The sequence below is a fragment of the Mesoplodon bidens genome (genome assembly GCF_964165515.1).
Source record: "Mesoplodon bidens genome assembly, chromosome: 3".
Lineage (NCBI taxonomy): Eukaryota > Metazoa > Chordata > Mammalia > Artiodactyla > Ziphiidae > Mesoplodon > Mesoplodon bidens.
In genome coordinates this window covers 20,596,011-20,611,295 of record NC_138178.1, presented here as the reverse complement: position 1 = coordinate 20,611,295, position 15,285 = coordinate 20,596,011, and the positions used below count along the sequence as shown (strand labels likewise).

Here is a 15,285-nt window from a genome sequence, read left to right as displayed (position 1 = left end):
GAACAAAAGTGTGCTGGCCGTCATCCAGTTCACATGGGTTAATAGCCAAGATCCAGCTTTTCAGACACGGGGTCACTTCAGTTGACTGAAAAACATGGCATGGGGTGCTCTCATTGGCAGAAACCCCAGTTCCACGGGCACTGATTTATATTCAGGCGTGTGTGTCTGTGTGTGTGTCTGTGTGTGCGTCTGTTTGCTGCTGAGAACAGCCCCATCCCGTTTCTAGCCTTTCATACTGAACAAGCAGCTTCAGTTAGCTAAACCGAGGGGAGGGAGCCGCATTTTTCCTGCACCTTTAATTCTTCGTCAGCAAGGCTCTCCCTAAGGTCCTCATCCCTGACAGCATCCTTCAGCTGTTGAGGAAGCTGGTCAGTGGAACTGGTGATTCACTGGTTTATTGAGTACAGAGCTCGTGCTCTCTGCCATCTCCTCATCAGATACCTTAAGGGAGAGTTTCAATCCTGTCCTTCCCCCTCAAACCCTGGGGCCATCCCACGGCTCCTCAGAGAGCCCAGTAAGTGGCTCAAGTGCACAGATGTCGCAGGCCTCTGCCACTAGTGGTTTCTTACATGCTCTCAAGCTCTAAGCGGCAGAAGCCTTCTACTTCAGAAAGAGAACCCCAGTCCTTACCAGCAGTGCTGCTGGAGCTCAGATGCACTGGCTCTGTAGTGCCTCGGTGAATTCCGTCACTGGCCTAGGGAGTGAGGCTTACCGTTGCTCAGGGGCTTGCGGTGGTCGTCTGTGTGTCTGCCGTTATTACAATTTGTCACTTCATGGTTTTGTCTGTAAGTTCCTGTTGGTGTAATTGGTGTGCTCGCTGCATGCACTTGCTGTCGTACTTGTGTCAAATGATTCTCTAACTTCCTTTGGAAAGCACTAATGAAAAGTGCTGTTTCTCTTCTCTATTGTTGGGTTTTTTGTAAAGTTGCTCAAATGCTCTCAGGTATGGCGGCTCTGAATGGAGGACTTGGCGCCACGGGCTTGACGAATGGCACGGCGGGCACCATGGACGCCCTCACCCAGGCCTACTCAGGGATCCAGCAGTACGCGGCCGCGGCGCTGCCCACGCTGTACAGCCAGAGCCTGCTGCAGCAGCAGAGCGCGGCCGGCAGCCAGAAGGAAGGTATGTGTCTGGGCCCGGGCCGGAGGGCAGCGTTCGCCCCCAGAGCAGAGCTCCAAGGAACTTCCACCGAGCCACTGTCCTGAGAGAAAGCAGTTGTTTTATTTCTCCTACTCATGTTCGTTTGGATTTTCGTAAAGAAATCCGACAGGCCCTTTCAGTCTTCTTTCCTGTCGTATTTAGCTTTACTGTTCCTCTCCCTGTTCAGGTGGAGTCCTCACCCTCTGTGCGCCATACGCCATTACCTAGTGATTGCTGCCATCAAAAAATTGCGGGGAGCACCCTCTCCCGAATCAGCAGGGCCACCTCTCATTTCTCCCCTCCCATACAAACTCCTCGTTAGAGGAAGACGTGGGTCGATGCAGCCCCCTGTGGGCTCGGCCCAGCTTTCCTGCAGTCCATGTCCCCCGTGATGGTGGAGCTTACCTTCTTAGTCCGCGATGGTTTCCAGGTTAATGAAAAAATCCACTCTTAGGTTTGACTCAGTCTCGGTGTAATCAGGGGTCTTCTGGGGAAGCAAGTAAGTGATTGATCGCCTTGCTTCTCTGCCGGTAAGGCAAAATAAACATCAGGAAGTGAATGCTAAGAATAAATGAAAGCTAATTATAAAGCAGTTAATGAGCTGGCCCGAATAGGGAGGGCTTGGCTCTTTCTTTCCTCCTTTTGGCTCCTTCCTCCTTGATTGAAATTGCTTTTAAAGCAGAATCTGCACTGTGATATTTATTCTCTTTCTGACTTGTTTTGAACACAAGAAAAGACGTTAGAATAGGGAAGTACTGCTGAAGATGTTTTTAAAATTTCTTTCCCTTCTCCTATATCCTCACCCCATAGCTCCAGACTGGTTTTTGTCTGAATATTTTGACTTTAAACATGGTGTCCTATAAGAAATAGAAGGGTTTTTCTTTTTAAGTTGGGAATTGTAAAAGGGACACAGCTTTAAAGATACTCATGTGTGTTTTTGTGGGGTTTTTTTCGGTACGCAGGCGTCTCACTGTTGTGGCCTCTCCGGTTGCAGAGCACAGGCTCCGGACGCGCAGGCTCAGCAGCCATGGCTCACGGGCCCAGCCGCTCCATGGCATGTGGGATCTTCCCAGACCGTGCCCCAACCCATGTCCCCTGCATCGGCAGGCGGACTCTCAACCACTGCGCCACCAGGGAAGCCCATGTTTTTGTTTTTTTAAAGAAAGATATTTTTCTGTTTATTATGTAACAGCATTAAAAATGGAAGATAGGGCTTCCCTGGTGGCCCAGTGGTTGAGAGTCCGCCTGCCGATGCAGGGGACGCGGGTTCGTGCCCCGGTCCGGGAAGATCCCACATGCCGCGGAGCGACTAGGCCCGTGAGCCATGGCTGCTGAGCCTGCGCGTCCGGAGCCTGTGCTCTGCAACCGGAGAGGCCACAACAGTGAGACGCCTGCGTACCGAAAAAAAAAAAAAAAAAAAAAGGAAGATAGTTGAAAATCTGAGTTTCATTCTTTCAACTTTCTCTTTCCTCTCAGCTGTGACTGTTATTGTTGATTTTTTTTAACTTGCACAACTGTTCAGACAGCTGCGTTTTCCCCAGGCGTGTGGAGACCCCATGTCATAAATACCTCGGCTTCCCAAAGGAAAGCCTGTATTGAGGTCCCTGTGTCTGAGGTCTGACTACCACGGTGACAGATGAGGGTGGTGGGAGGGATCCTGTCAGATAGCCGTGTCCTCAGGAGAGACCGTAAAAGCCAGTTCCCCCACTTGCGTCTTAGAGAGTGTTGGTCACTTCTCCCTCACCCAGCAGGGCCTCACAGGTTATATGGTTTATATAACCTGGGCCACTGAGAAAACATCTGTCACCAGCAGACTCGAAAGTCAGTAGGTAGCTTAAGGAGAAAGTCCGGGCCCGGAAGTTGCTTCACACCAGCTCACTGCCCTAAATTTCTATGCCTTAAATTTTAGGCACTGCTTGTGCAATAATTAATCCTCTGGGATTAATGTAAAATAGTTCAAGATAAATACTGCCTGCTCCAGGTTATTTATATTTAGGTATGTGGGCTACCAGCAGCATGGGTTAGTGCTTGATGGTGTTTCAGGTTTGTTCAGGTCTTTTTAAATCATCTTCCATCTTCTCATATGTCTCTTCTGATCACCTTCTTCTCACCCTGTTAACCTGTGCTCAAGAAATTTAAACTGTCTTAACATTAGCTTAACTAAAACATAATTTAAAAGGCAGGTCATACTGAGAAGCAAAGGAAAGACCCCATGATGAATTCCACTACTAAATAGAGTCTTAGATTTTCTACTCCTTAGTTCTGTTCTTTAATCAAGAGAGTTGAGTCAATTTGATGTATTTAGTCGTGTACCCTGGTATATATTTTCCGACTGGAAAGTGAACCAGTCTGGCCTTGTAAAGAAATGGTTTTAATATTTTCCCCAGCTAAATCTTCTGAAGGGTTATGGCATCCCTACAGATCTAAATTCAGGCAAGCTGACCACGTTTCCTGCCATTCCTGAATATCCTCTGAGCTCTTTCACACCCTTCCCATCTCCCTCTGTTTGCAGGAGGCATGTCACACACACAGCATTAGGTAGAGCCTCCAGATCCCAACTGGCGGTCTGACACAGACACCCCCAGTGCTTTCTGCTACATCAGGTGACCTATGAGAAATATGAACATGAACACGCAGCCAACTGGGACCAATGATACAACTGAACGAGCTCTAGCAACTTAGTCACGTATACTAGAGGTCTGAGGAATGTGTGGTTGGTCAGCAGGTTTTTACTGAAGGGAGACGGAAGGAAGACACCTAGGTTGAACCCTCAAAAAATTGTTTCTTTACCCTTGGTGTCTATGGCAGTAGCCTCCTTCACTGAATATTAAGAGGTTTTCCATACCAAGTCACCTTTTTCTAATTTTAGTGTTAATGACTCCAGCAGTTTGCAAAATCCAAGTATTTCTTGGTGATGAGGAAAAAGACAGCCTCCTTGGGTTTACCTTCTTCCCGTTTTCTTAGTCCCCTGTCTGGCCTAGATACGTTCAGAATGCACTGCATTCGAGAAGGCCAGGACTATCCAGGCATAGCCAGTAATCTGTCATAGTGCATTAAAATTGCATTTTCTCCCCAGGCTTCAGGAGGTGAGATGACTTCACAATTCCAATTGGGCCCCATTAATCCTCATTTGTGCATTTGGACCTTCTATTTAGAAGGCATATGCAGTCTGGGCAGTACCAGATCTGCCTGATAGACAAACTGCAGGGGATGCATACGTGTAGTGGCCCTCAGAACACCCACCTCCAGTGTTTTGGTTTTCCATCTATTCATATTAAGTTTTGACTATTTAAGAGTTGTCTTTTTTTTTTTTAAACAAAGAAACATCTGGGTACCTAACCCTGTAATTGTGCCCCTTTAAATACAAACTGTGTCTCTTGCACTGGAACATGGCTACGCCCCTGGAAATTGTGAGCAAGTACAGAAAATTAAAGTGGCCACGTTAACACTTAAATAAGAAAGAAATGCTTCATCTCTGTGGCTTCAGAAATTTGCCTCAAGAAGATTTCCTTGTGAAAAGTCCCATTCATTAGAATACTTTTTTCTTTTATGAGTGTGTGTGTGTGTGTGTGTGTGTGTGTGGTTTGACTTTTCTTCGCAGAGATGTTGACCCCTTTTATTTTTACAAAGTTCTTTCCACCCCAGTTCTCCTTCTCTTCGGCCCATGCAAACACTCACCCCCCAGCCCCTGGGGCTTCCCAGTGGAGCAGGCAGTCCTGGTTCCTTCCTGCGGGAGTCAGTCAAGGCCCCGTGAACCAGCTGCGTGGCTACTTCACTAGTTTTATGAGCTCCCTTCCCTCCCAGACACCATGCCCAGAACATCCTAGAGGCATCCAGCCCTGGGGCCTCCCCAGAACCATCTGGGGAAGGACCTGCAACTCCCCCAAGCCCCCTCTGACCTGGAAAGCATTCTCACCTGTGACATATTAGAAGGTGATGACCTGCTGTACTCATTGGGATTCCCTCCTTTCTGCTTCCTTTAAGCTGCAGCTAGTTCTTCTGCAGGTGGCTAGAGAGATGGGAGAATGAAGTGGAAAGAACTTACGAGCGCTCTCCCGTCCGGTGTAGCTCAGATCGCCCCTGCTCTGTCCTCGTTCCTTGTATTTCTGGAAGTGGTGGTGAAGAGCGAAGAACCAGGCTTCGCTTACTCTCTGACCAGCTTGTGCACCTCATGCGCTCAATTTGCAAGGCTAATTCCCAGTGGTGTCTTTCCCATCACAGTTGTGAAACTCTAGCACCTACTTTTTCCTGCCTTGACTCGTTGCCAGTCATTTCTAAGAAAGATGACTATTAGACCGTGTGTTAAGAGATCTGCCAAATCAGAACTGGATGGATAATTAGGTAAATGATTGAGAGATCCAAGCAGCATTACTGCTATATTCATTACTTCTAAATTGCTGCAATTTGCTTAGAATACACAGGACACTGTATCCATGAGAGAATATATACTACGTACTATAAAACATGGCCACGTGGGAAAAACCCACGCCTGCATTCTCCTCCCCGACCCTACCCCTCGTTGGCCACCTTCACGCCCAGGAAGACTGAAGATACGTGCTCACGCGCAGTAAGCAAATGCGACCCACAGGTTATAGATGAAAAGGAAGCCATTCTTAACCAGTGTCTCTTTGGAAGTCAGGAAAATGTGAAGGACGACCCCTGTCCTAAAAGACATACCAGCACTGGGCTTGTATCCATCTCTGTATGAGGGAAAGCCACGTGCTTAGCCCATCTGTTGTTAAAGCATTCCTAAGAAGAGGCTTTGGGAACTAATAAGTGCAGAATACCTTACTCTGATGTTTTTTTTCCCCCCTCTTTAGGTCCAGAGGGTGCAAACCTCTTTATTTACCACCTTCCACAGGAGTTTGGAGACCAGGACATCCTGCAGATGTTCATGCCTTTTGGAAATGTTATCTCTGCTAAAGTCTTCATTGACAAACAGACCAATCTGAGCAAGTGCTTTGGTATGCAAAAGAAACCCAGCTAGAATATACAGTGCACTGCCAGTAAGGAGTCATGGGAAGGAAAATATAATGGCCAATATTTTAGATGCCAGGATAGGGCTTTCAATGTGTGTGGTGGTTCCAGGTTGTCTGGATCCATGTAAGCAGACTGGGTCAAGTCATCTCATCAAAAAGAGAGGAAAGACCTGGGAGAAAGGAAAGATCTGGGAACTTCAATGCCCGTATAGTCGGCAGTGCTCTATGCTGTACTCAAGGGTCTTACTCCCTGTAACTAATCACCTGTCACAGTTGACCAGCAGGAGTCTCTTCGGGCCCCCAGTCTGAACCACAGGCTTCACCGGATGGAAGCAGTTTACAGACTGCAGTGTAGTTGAGACTCCTGATACAGAACACACTGCAGACACTTTGCCACAAACTCCATACCCTTCCAGGTCCACTAGGACTCAGACCCTGTGGGTGTCGGCAGCACATTGTATTGGGGGCTTATTGTTCAGCATCAGGATGTACATAGAAACACACTCACCAATGCACACACCTTCACAGTAGGGGTGTGCTCAGGCCATGCCCGACATTGCAGCTCCTGGAGCCCAGGGATGGTGGCTGGTTTAGCTCATGGTGACATGAAGTGCTGCGGTGTGCTGGGATGCTGGGATCTGCAGTGGCTGCCCGAGTGGGTGGAGAGCGCAGGAGATGCAGGTGTTCTCAGGACACTGGACATCCCATCTCCTCGGTGGCCTGAGCTGTCACGGTCTCCTTCCTCAAGCAGCCTGGACTCTGGCTCCCTGGGGCGTTTTCGCTCCCTGAGAGAGTATGGCAGGCTCACTGCATGCCCTAATGTTTTACAGAGGAGGAGAACATTCATTAAATCTAGTTCTTGTTTTATTTTTTGAACCCTTGTGTTCCCCAAAGTAGTTTAGAGGCTAGAATGTTCAGAGTATATATATATTTCTCACTTGGCAAGTTCTGGCCCAGTTTGAGATGTAACATTTGCTTTAACCACTCCTCCCATTTAATGACTCACATTGGTCATAGGTGCTAAGAGTAGCACAAAACAAAATAAAGTAGAACAGATGTGGGCAGAGGAGAACAAATAGAAGCGGACACGGTGAAAAGGAAAGCATCAAAGGAAAGGTGGGGACGGCTCTTGCAGAGGCACAAACTCAGACTTGGCGCTCGGCTGACTGGCGACCAGCGGCCAGTCTAAAGAGAGCGCTCTGGCTTCTGACGCTCCACTCGTGTAACGTCCTTCTGACTTCCGTGCTGTCACCCAGCAAGGGCTGAAGCCTCTGTTGCTGGGGGAATTAGCGTGTCAGCCATTTCCAGTCACTGTTTTTATCCAAGTGGAAAGGCTGTTAGCCTGAACCCATTACAGGTATATAAACGCCCTTGTAATGGTTCATGAGAGAGTGAAGTGGAAAGTAAGCTGTTATGTAGGGTGCGTGCGTGTCTCAGTGAGGGCTCCCCACTGGGAGCTTCCCTGAACAAGGCTTCGAGCCGGACATTCATAGTCTTCATGGCTAAACAATGTCCTGAGCTTATTTGGAGATTAGAAAAAGGATTGTAGTTCATGGTTTGATTTTGAGAAAATATTTACTGTCTTGAAAAGAGATTATATCAGCCCCCAAACTGCTTAACCACCGTGTTCATAATAATGCATCAGACAGTTTTATTTAGTGATATGCACTCTGTTTTCAGTTTTTATTAAAAAAGCTGTTAACATCCCATACGTAGGTGTCTCGGTGAGACAGCCTAACTTCTTGGGGTCCCAGGTTTGCTGGTCATAACGTGGTACCCCATTCTTCATCCTAAGCTCTTGGCCAGGTTTTGTTATCCACTCTGCCCTTGACCCATTTCCAGTCTTCAATCATCTTGCTACCTCTGGATAAGACGTAGGAGGAAAGGAGAAAATCAGCAAAAATCTTAGATTCAAGATCACATTTATTGGGAATTTAAATTTAATAAAAATTTAAATCACCGTTTTGCATACAGGCAGCCTATGAGAAGCTATTCTGCTTATACTGTATGCCTATTTTTATCAGCTGAGAACTCTGCTAAAGGTATATTTATGTCCCTTTCTTCCTCCTCTAATTTGTAAAGGAATGTTCTCCTTAGCTTTATACTTTAATAGTAGCTAGATGGAGAACTTGGTATAAAACCTTCTGAACAGTGGATGGTCAGAGCTGAAATCCAATCAGTATAACTTCCTTTCAACAACAAAAGTAAGTAGGGACAACACTTATGCACTAGCATTAACTAAAGAAACTTTTGCATGTAACCCCTGCCCCCAGTGCTGAAACAAAACTATGTGGTCAGAATTCTGTTTCTGGGTTTTGGCAGCGCCTGGGTGGTCGTCAGAAGCGTCTGAGTGTTGGTACAGAGAAAGGTGGTGGGAAGTATGTCAGGATGGCTGTGAAGCCCTGAGCTGTTTAGACTGTTTATTCCCCAGGACAGCTGGGGATACAAGGTAGCAATTTCCATTCCGCTGAACTCACTGGAGCTTTGAAAATGGAAGTTGAGATAGGGAGAATGGCACAGCATTTCCCCTGGGCCCCTAGGTTTCTCTCAGTAACAGCTCCAAGTAGTAAAAATCAAGTACAAATTACTCTAGAGGTAATTCACCAACTGACCCCGTCCTGTATACATGGAGAATTGGAATGGAAACAGTCAGGGTCTTGGGCAGCATACGGGTTATGCAGCCCTTCCCTCAATTATCCTGCTTTTAAACCTCACCTGGTTGGGGCATGTGAGCCTCTGGGGGCCCTTGAAGACCTAGACTATTTGTACCACTGCTTCTAGGAGCAGCACTTACTGATGTACCTGGAGGCTAGTTCAGGATTCTAAGGGACTTTAAACACAAACAGGTTTGACTGAAATCAGTAAACAGACTAAACTGACTCAATGTTTGAGATTTTAGCCTTCTGCGGAGGGGTTTTGTTCTCATGATAGCAAGTTACCGGTCCAGCCAGCTTCTCCACTGCTTCTCAGTGGCTGTTTCCAGCGTTGCCCCTAAAACATGACCTGTAGTCCGTGAATCGAGTAGAGCTGACCCGAGACCGCAGGCTGGGCACGTGGCACTTAGCATCTGCAGACACCCTCCTTTGCTCCCCTGCCTCTCCATCTTGATTCCCGCCCTCCTTCCGCTTGTGTCTTCCAGGTTTTGTTAGCTACGACAATCCCGTGTCTGCGCAAGCTGCTATCCAGGCTATGAATGGCTTTCAGATTGGCATGAAACGCTTGAAGGTCCAGCTGAAGCGCTCCAAAAACGACAGCAAACCTTACTGATCCTAACCCCAGAGGCTCCCTGCTCTTATTTTAGCTTTCTTAGGGTAAGTCCCACGAGCCAGCCTGGGCTCAACAGGAAAGGCAGAGGAGGACCACATTGCCAACTTTTACCAAGAGAGACGGTTATTTTTACAATAAGGCCTCCATTACCCCCACCCGGCCCCCTACCCAGTTCGCCATAAACTCGGCTACCTTGTTTCTATCGAGTAAACTCCTCCTCCACTTGTACCACTGTATTCTCCTTTGTTTTGCAATTTGAATCTCCTTTTACCTTTTTTGTTTTTTGTTTTTTTGCTTTTTTAAAGAAAAACACACACAATAAATGACATCTTAACAACTTAAAAGGCAAACAAAGGCTAACGTGCAATTCTAACTCTGAGACCCACCCCCACCCCCCCCACCCCGTGCCCCAGAGCACTGCCTGGAGAATTCGCCCCTCCTGCCCGCGCCCACCCCCCGCAGAGGGGCGCCAGCTGTTCACAGAGGGTAAGGTGGTGGCCTAGCGCGAGAGAAAAGCCAGGAGAAGCACTTAAAAACAATACAAAATGTCTTTCCACTACATTTGGTTTGTTTTAATAAGTAGGATTTTATTTTAGTGTTCAAAGAAACATGACATTTATTGGTCAGATTATTACACTGGTTGTCTACTTTGTTATTGTTTTATTTTAGTTTTTAGAAAGGATTAATGTAAAAAAAGATTTAGAGATCTGTTTCTTAAAGCTACAGGGTTTAAAAATTAAAAATGAGTGAAAATACTTGATGTTTCTTGAAAGATAAATTTAATAATAAATAAGTAATACATAAATACATAAAAAGAAAGCCACAGGCCTGTAAATTTTATTTGTAAAAAAAGCATTTCTATTTTTGTACAAAATTTTTACTGCCTCAGAAATAATGGAAGTTATTTATTGCCTATTGTTAACTTATTGGGTACCTAAAGAGCAGCTCTCTGTGCTAGCCAGAGCCTTCTGAAGTAGTCTCTAGAGGAATCGTTCTAGGAATGGGCTTTTTTTCACCGTTGAACCCTAGGCCTCAAGTCCATGCTTTATCCTCTCGGTGTCTGTATCTGTCTGATGATTTTGTTCGTAACTGCCATGATCTAGTTTACAGTTCAGTCGTCTGACTTTCCCCATCTGTTACATTCGTTGAAACTGGACCCTCTCCCCATCCTTTGCCAGCCCCTCACCCCAAAACACCCAGAATCCATCCCCTCTCCCTCTCCGGATGGATTCTCTTGGGTTCCTTTGTGCTGTGGATAAAGAGTGTAAGAAATGCAAATTACGTGGATGGCTCGTAGACTCCCTAATGACCTAAAATTTGCATTAGTTTTTCTCCTGCACCCTGAAGAGTGATTTTGTTGCTGCTGCGTAGATTCTGTGTAACTTTTTACTCTCCCTGTTTTCTCCCTAGACATCTTCATGCCCGTTAGTTCACCGTTTGCCTAGCATGTCCCTGTGGCGTCTCAAAAAAAAGTTTCATCGTCCCGTCATTGTTTCTGATGTCTTTCTGACCTCACATCATATTTGGTTCTCCTACTGACCTTTGATCTAGTTTGACCTTTGAAATTTGCATGTGACCTCATCTAGCTATGAATTCTGGGAAGTCAATGTGAAAAACATTGCTGCATTCATGCAAGACTGAAATTTATTATTACACAAATTAATAATAGGAAAAAACCTGTGGCAAAAATGTTTCTTTTTTTTTTCTTTTCTTTTCATAAAACAGACTTGAAAGTATTATACAGGGATTGGCATTCTTCCCGGTCACTGGTAACAATAGCAATATGTGTCCAGGGACACAGAATGTTGGTTTCTAACAGACTACTTCCAAAAACAGTTTGAGAAAAAAACTGTCTGATTTTAAGTCTCTAGAGGTCTGTAATAGTTTTTACATTTTTCAGGCAGTGTAAAGTTTTTTGATAAGGCCATTTTAGGTGGCTCACTTTCTCATTAAGATATATATATAGAACCACTTTTTGTAGATTAGTATAAGAAAAATATTTACCCTGTTTTGGGGCAAATGCTACCTATTTGTGTCACCTTTTGCTGAACTGACTCACAGTTAGACAATCCATGGTTTAATGCACATGAAATTACCTATATTTTATACTGTTTCAATGTACAGGAGAAAGGTTACTGTAAACTGTGTTACGTTGGTGCTTCTGTGAATTAAGTTGTGGTTTCATCATGAGTCTTATGGTCTTAATGTTCTTTGTTGATAAGACAAGTTTAGAATTGGTTTACTTAAAACAAAAAAGAATTTCAAAAAAAAGTTGTTTGCTTACAAAAAATTTCATGTGAGGGAAAAAAGAAAACCTATTCCAGAGTAAGTTTTGTGTTGGCTTGTAAAGCATTGATGTCATTTTTTTTTTTTTGTGGACTATTTAGATGTGTTTGTGTTCAGCAAAATGTGATTTTTTTTTTCTTTTAAAGAAAAAAAGTGAAAATATATAGTGCCAAATTCCAAAGGTACTTCCTTCCTAGAGCTTCAGTGTGTTTCTTGTGAGAAGTAATTTGATAACATGGGTATTTTATTATGTGTTTTGTATAAATCCCTAATATTTAAAAAACAAAAAACAACAAAAAAAGGTTAAAAAGTTTGTTAACTTGCTATCCTGTGGTCTTGTTGCCTGAAATTGTTATTGTTTGTTATTTCTCTATGATGTTTTTTGTAAGACATTGTATAAGTGCCCATGTCTCACTTTTTTAACCACTCTGAACATCAATGCTGTGACGGCAACCTCACAATGTATTTTCTTCATGATATATGGAAACCTCTAAGGTGAGAAAGTTTTGAACTTTTAACCCTTTCTACCCAGCGCTATCTGGAATGTTAACTTTTTACGCTGTCATCATTTTCGTTTGTTTTGGGGTGTTTCTAATTTGGATTTTTTTTTCTGCATATATCTTTGAGTTGTTTCTGTCTTTACTACTACTTTATCCTTTGGTTGAGAGCCAAAAGAAAGGAAAAAAATACACTTTAAAAAGAGTGTACTGGAGAAACCTTCTGAGGGGAACAGTAGATAGTCAAGCACCTAAATAAACCTTAAATTCAGTATGCTTTTGAGATCAGGTTAGCGGTATGTTCCAGTTTAGAGTAATTTCACAAACCTTCCAGTGAAACGGCTTTGTGATGATGATGGGGTAGTCTTTTGAGGGATTTTTGGTTTTGTTTCTTACATATTCCCAAATTAATGTTTCTTATCAGCCACTGTGCAGCGGATACCTCTGAACAAGCCAGGTGTCTGGAGTTAGAAGTTGACAGTCCTTGTCCCTGCCTTTTTGTTTCTTTTGAATTGAATGCCTCTAAAGGGGACTGACCATCACAGGCGAACTCAGTCCATCACAGTTACCAACCAAACACCTAGCACCCGTTCCGGCTGCCACTTTCTAAAGCGCCATATTTCTTTGACTTTCACTTCACGTGAGCAGGTCTCTTGCTGTCCTGACAAGCCCCAGAGTCATCCCACAGTCCCAAAACACACTCCTGCCTTTCTGGAAGCTTCTCTGTCTCTCTAATGGAGTTCAGAAGCTGCTGGCTCCACTTCCTTTCTCCTTTTCCCGCCCACCACCCTGTTTGGTTTCGTATGTGTGTGCATGCGATAGCCCTGGGATGGAAAGGACTAGCCTCTAATGATGCAAAAAAAAAAAGTCTCCTTCTTGCAGCACATGCACTTACCATGGAACGATCTGTACTATCCTCACCCGTGTTTACTACTGCTGGGGCCTTCCTTCATCCTTCGAGGGCTATTTTGTACTTCCTGCAGCAAGCAGCTGACTAACCGAGGTGATCACACTTGGCTCTCTCGTGGCGATGGTAACGTGGTGGTGCACAGAGACATCCGTAAGAACACAAGACAACACCACCTGAATTCCCCAGACTGTCTCATTTAGAACCTCTTGTCAAGTACACATAAATCTGAAACCATTTTTTCCCATTTCTTCACTGAAGCCAGAAGCGCTCTGGCGCCCTCCTCCCACTGCCTGCACCTCCCCCAGAGGAGCTGAGTGCGCTTGACAAGAGGCTGGGGGGGGGGCACTTAGAGCTGAGTGTTTATTCTGCAGGCAACCAAGACAGACTGTACTGCTACAGGGAAAGTCCTTTTTTTTTTGGGGGGGGGGGCATGTTTCATTGCTAAAAAGATAACCCTCCTCAAAGACAAGTTGTCCTTTTCTTCACTTTCTCTTTTAATACCAAAAGGAAAAAGCTGCAAGGGTGCAAAGGGCCTGTGCCAGAAGAAAAAAACAAACACACAGGGAAACTGCTTTTTTTAAAATCAAGTGTAGACAGTAGTCATTTTTAAACTAAATTAGAGAATTGTGATCAAATGGCAGTCCTCAAAGGCGTAACAAGTTCATCTTTCTTTCACCATAGGGGTTATAGTTCTTTGGCTTGTGCTACTCTGGACTCATTTTACTGTTTCTGTTTTTATTATCTTAAGTGCTAATTAACAAGAAGAAATAAAATTTTAAAAAAACCTGTAGTTTCATTACCTTTTTGAATAATGTCATACAAAAAAAAATGTATTTGTGTTTTTTTGTGCTGTGAGAATTGTTGTTTGTAGATTAATAATATCATTTTGTTTAGAATTACAAAATAGTTTTTAAATATTGTCTGAGAAAAGCCAAAGTTAATGCAACCTAGTGGAAAACTGTAAGACCATTTGAGTATTGTTTCTGTTATATTGATGCATTTGGATTTTGTTGTTTGATGGAATTTGAGCCAAAAAAAAAATACGCAGGCTTTCCTATTTCTACAACTGATTGTACTTATGCATTTTGTACCAGTGGAACTTTTTATACTGGAGATTAAAAAAAAAATGGAAATTTTTGTGGCTTACTCTAGTGGGCCCCCTGACAATGACTGATTTCAAGTTTGATTTCTGGTTGATAGAAAGAAAGTTGCTTTTCTTTTGAGAATTAAAAACTTTGGCTTGATTTCTTTTTTCCCTTTGCTTATATCTAGCATTAGAATTTTGTCTTAAAATACAGCGGTAAGTTTCACTTTTTATTCTGTATTGTGCAGTTACACAATAAGGTAATTAGATTTAGAAGTACTCAGTCACTTTAAGTGGATAAATGTATTAGTTAAAACTTTAGGGGTTTGCTTTTTTGCTGTTTAGATCAAAGTTTTTTCTGATTCCTCTGTCCTCATTGTGAACATAACCGTGTAGTTGAAACAGTCAAACTTATTTTTGTAACGTATGTTATTGTGTGATGCAGTTTTTTGCTTCTGTCTCCAATATTAAACCATTTTCCTAATACTTGTTTCTCTCTCTGAGTGTTGTATTGTTGGTAGTCATTATATGTTGGTGATACATCTACACACCTCACTGTTTCACGTATGTTTTTTTTTCTATATGTTGTGTAATAAGATACAGTCGATTCCACCTAAGTGAATATCTGATTTGGGGAAGGGGGAAACTGCACACCAGCCACCTCTAATTTATGTACAACAGCCTATTTTAACCACTGCTTCCAAGATTTATACTTATTTCTATGGTCCACCTACAGAGTTGGATTTGCCAAGACCTTAGCTGGTCTTCTAACCACACTGGTATATTTCACTTTCTCTCTGCCCTCTCTCCCCTTCCCTTGGGTATATGTATGCAGTTCTTAACACTCATTAAAAATGGCTCTGCTTTGCTGCATAACCTTCAGCAGGGAAGCAGCAGAGCTGGGGTTTCTTCTGCCTACCCATGAGTCCAAAGGCATATCATTACCATCAAACTCTTCTCAGAAACCAGTCACATTTTTTAAAAGAGGTGAGCTCTCAAGGGAAGAAAAAATAAACTTACTTACCTGGTGAATAGATGTGAAAGGTGTTAAATTTAAATCTATGCGTTGCCATCAATCAATAGATATGTATAGAAAAGTAATTTAAATTATTTATTTTTAG

General features: G+C 43.7%; 1 protein-coding gene across 4 annotated transcripts in view; it reads left to right on the top strand.

The window, feature by feature from the left end:
- CELF2 (CUGBP Elav-like family member 2) overlaps positions 1-14,650 on the top strand; it is a 524,871-nt gene extending 510,221 nt beyond the window's left edge. For all 4 annotated transcript variants that reach the window (XM_081226997.1, XM_081226998.1, XM_081226999.1 and 1 more), the window contains 4 exons: positions 944-1,123; positions 5,962-6,105; positions 9,260-9,431; positions 10,798-14,650. In XM_081226997.1, coding sequence (XP_081083123.1) covers positions 944-1,123; positions 5,962-6,105; positions 9,260-9,387 — 452 coding nt within the window. In that variant the 3' untranslated portion in view covers positions 9,388-9,431; positions 10,798-14,650. The remainder of the gene's footprint in view (positions 1-943; positions 1,124-5,961; positions 6,106-9,259; positions 9,432-10,797) is intronic.
- Positions 14,651-15,285: the final 635 nt, after the last annotated feature.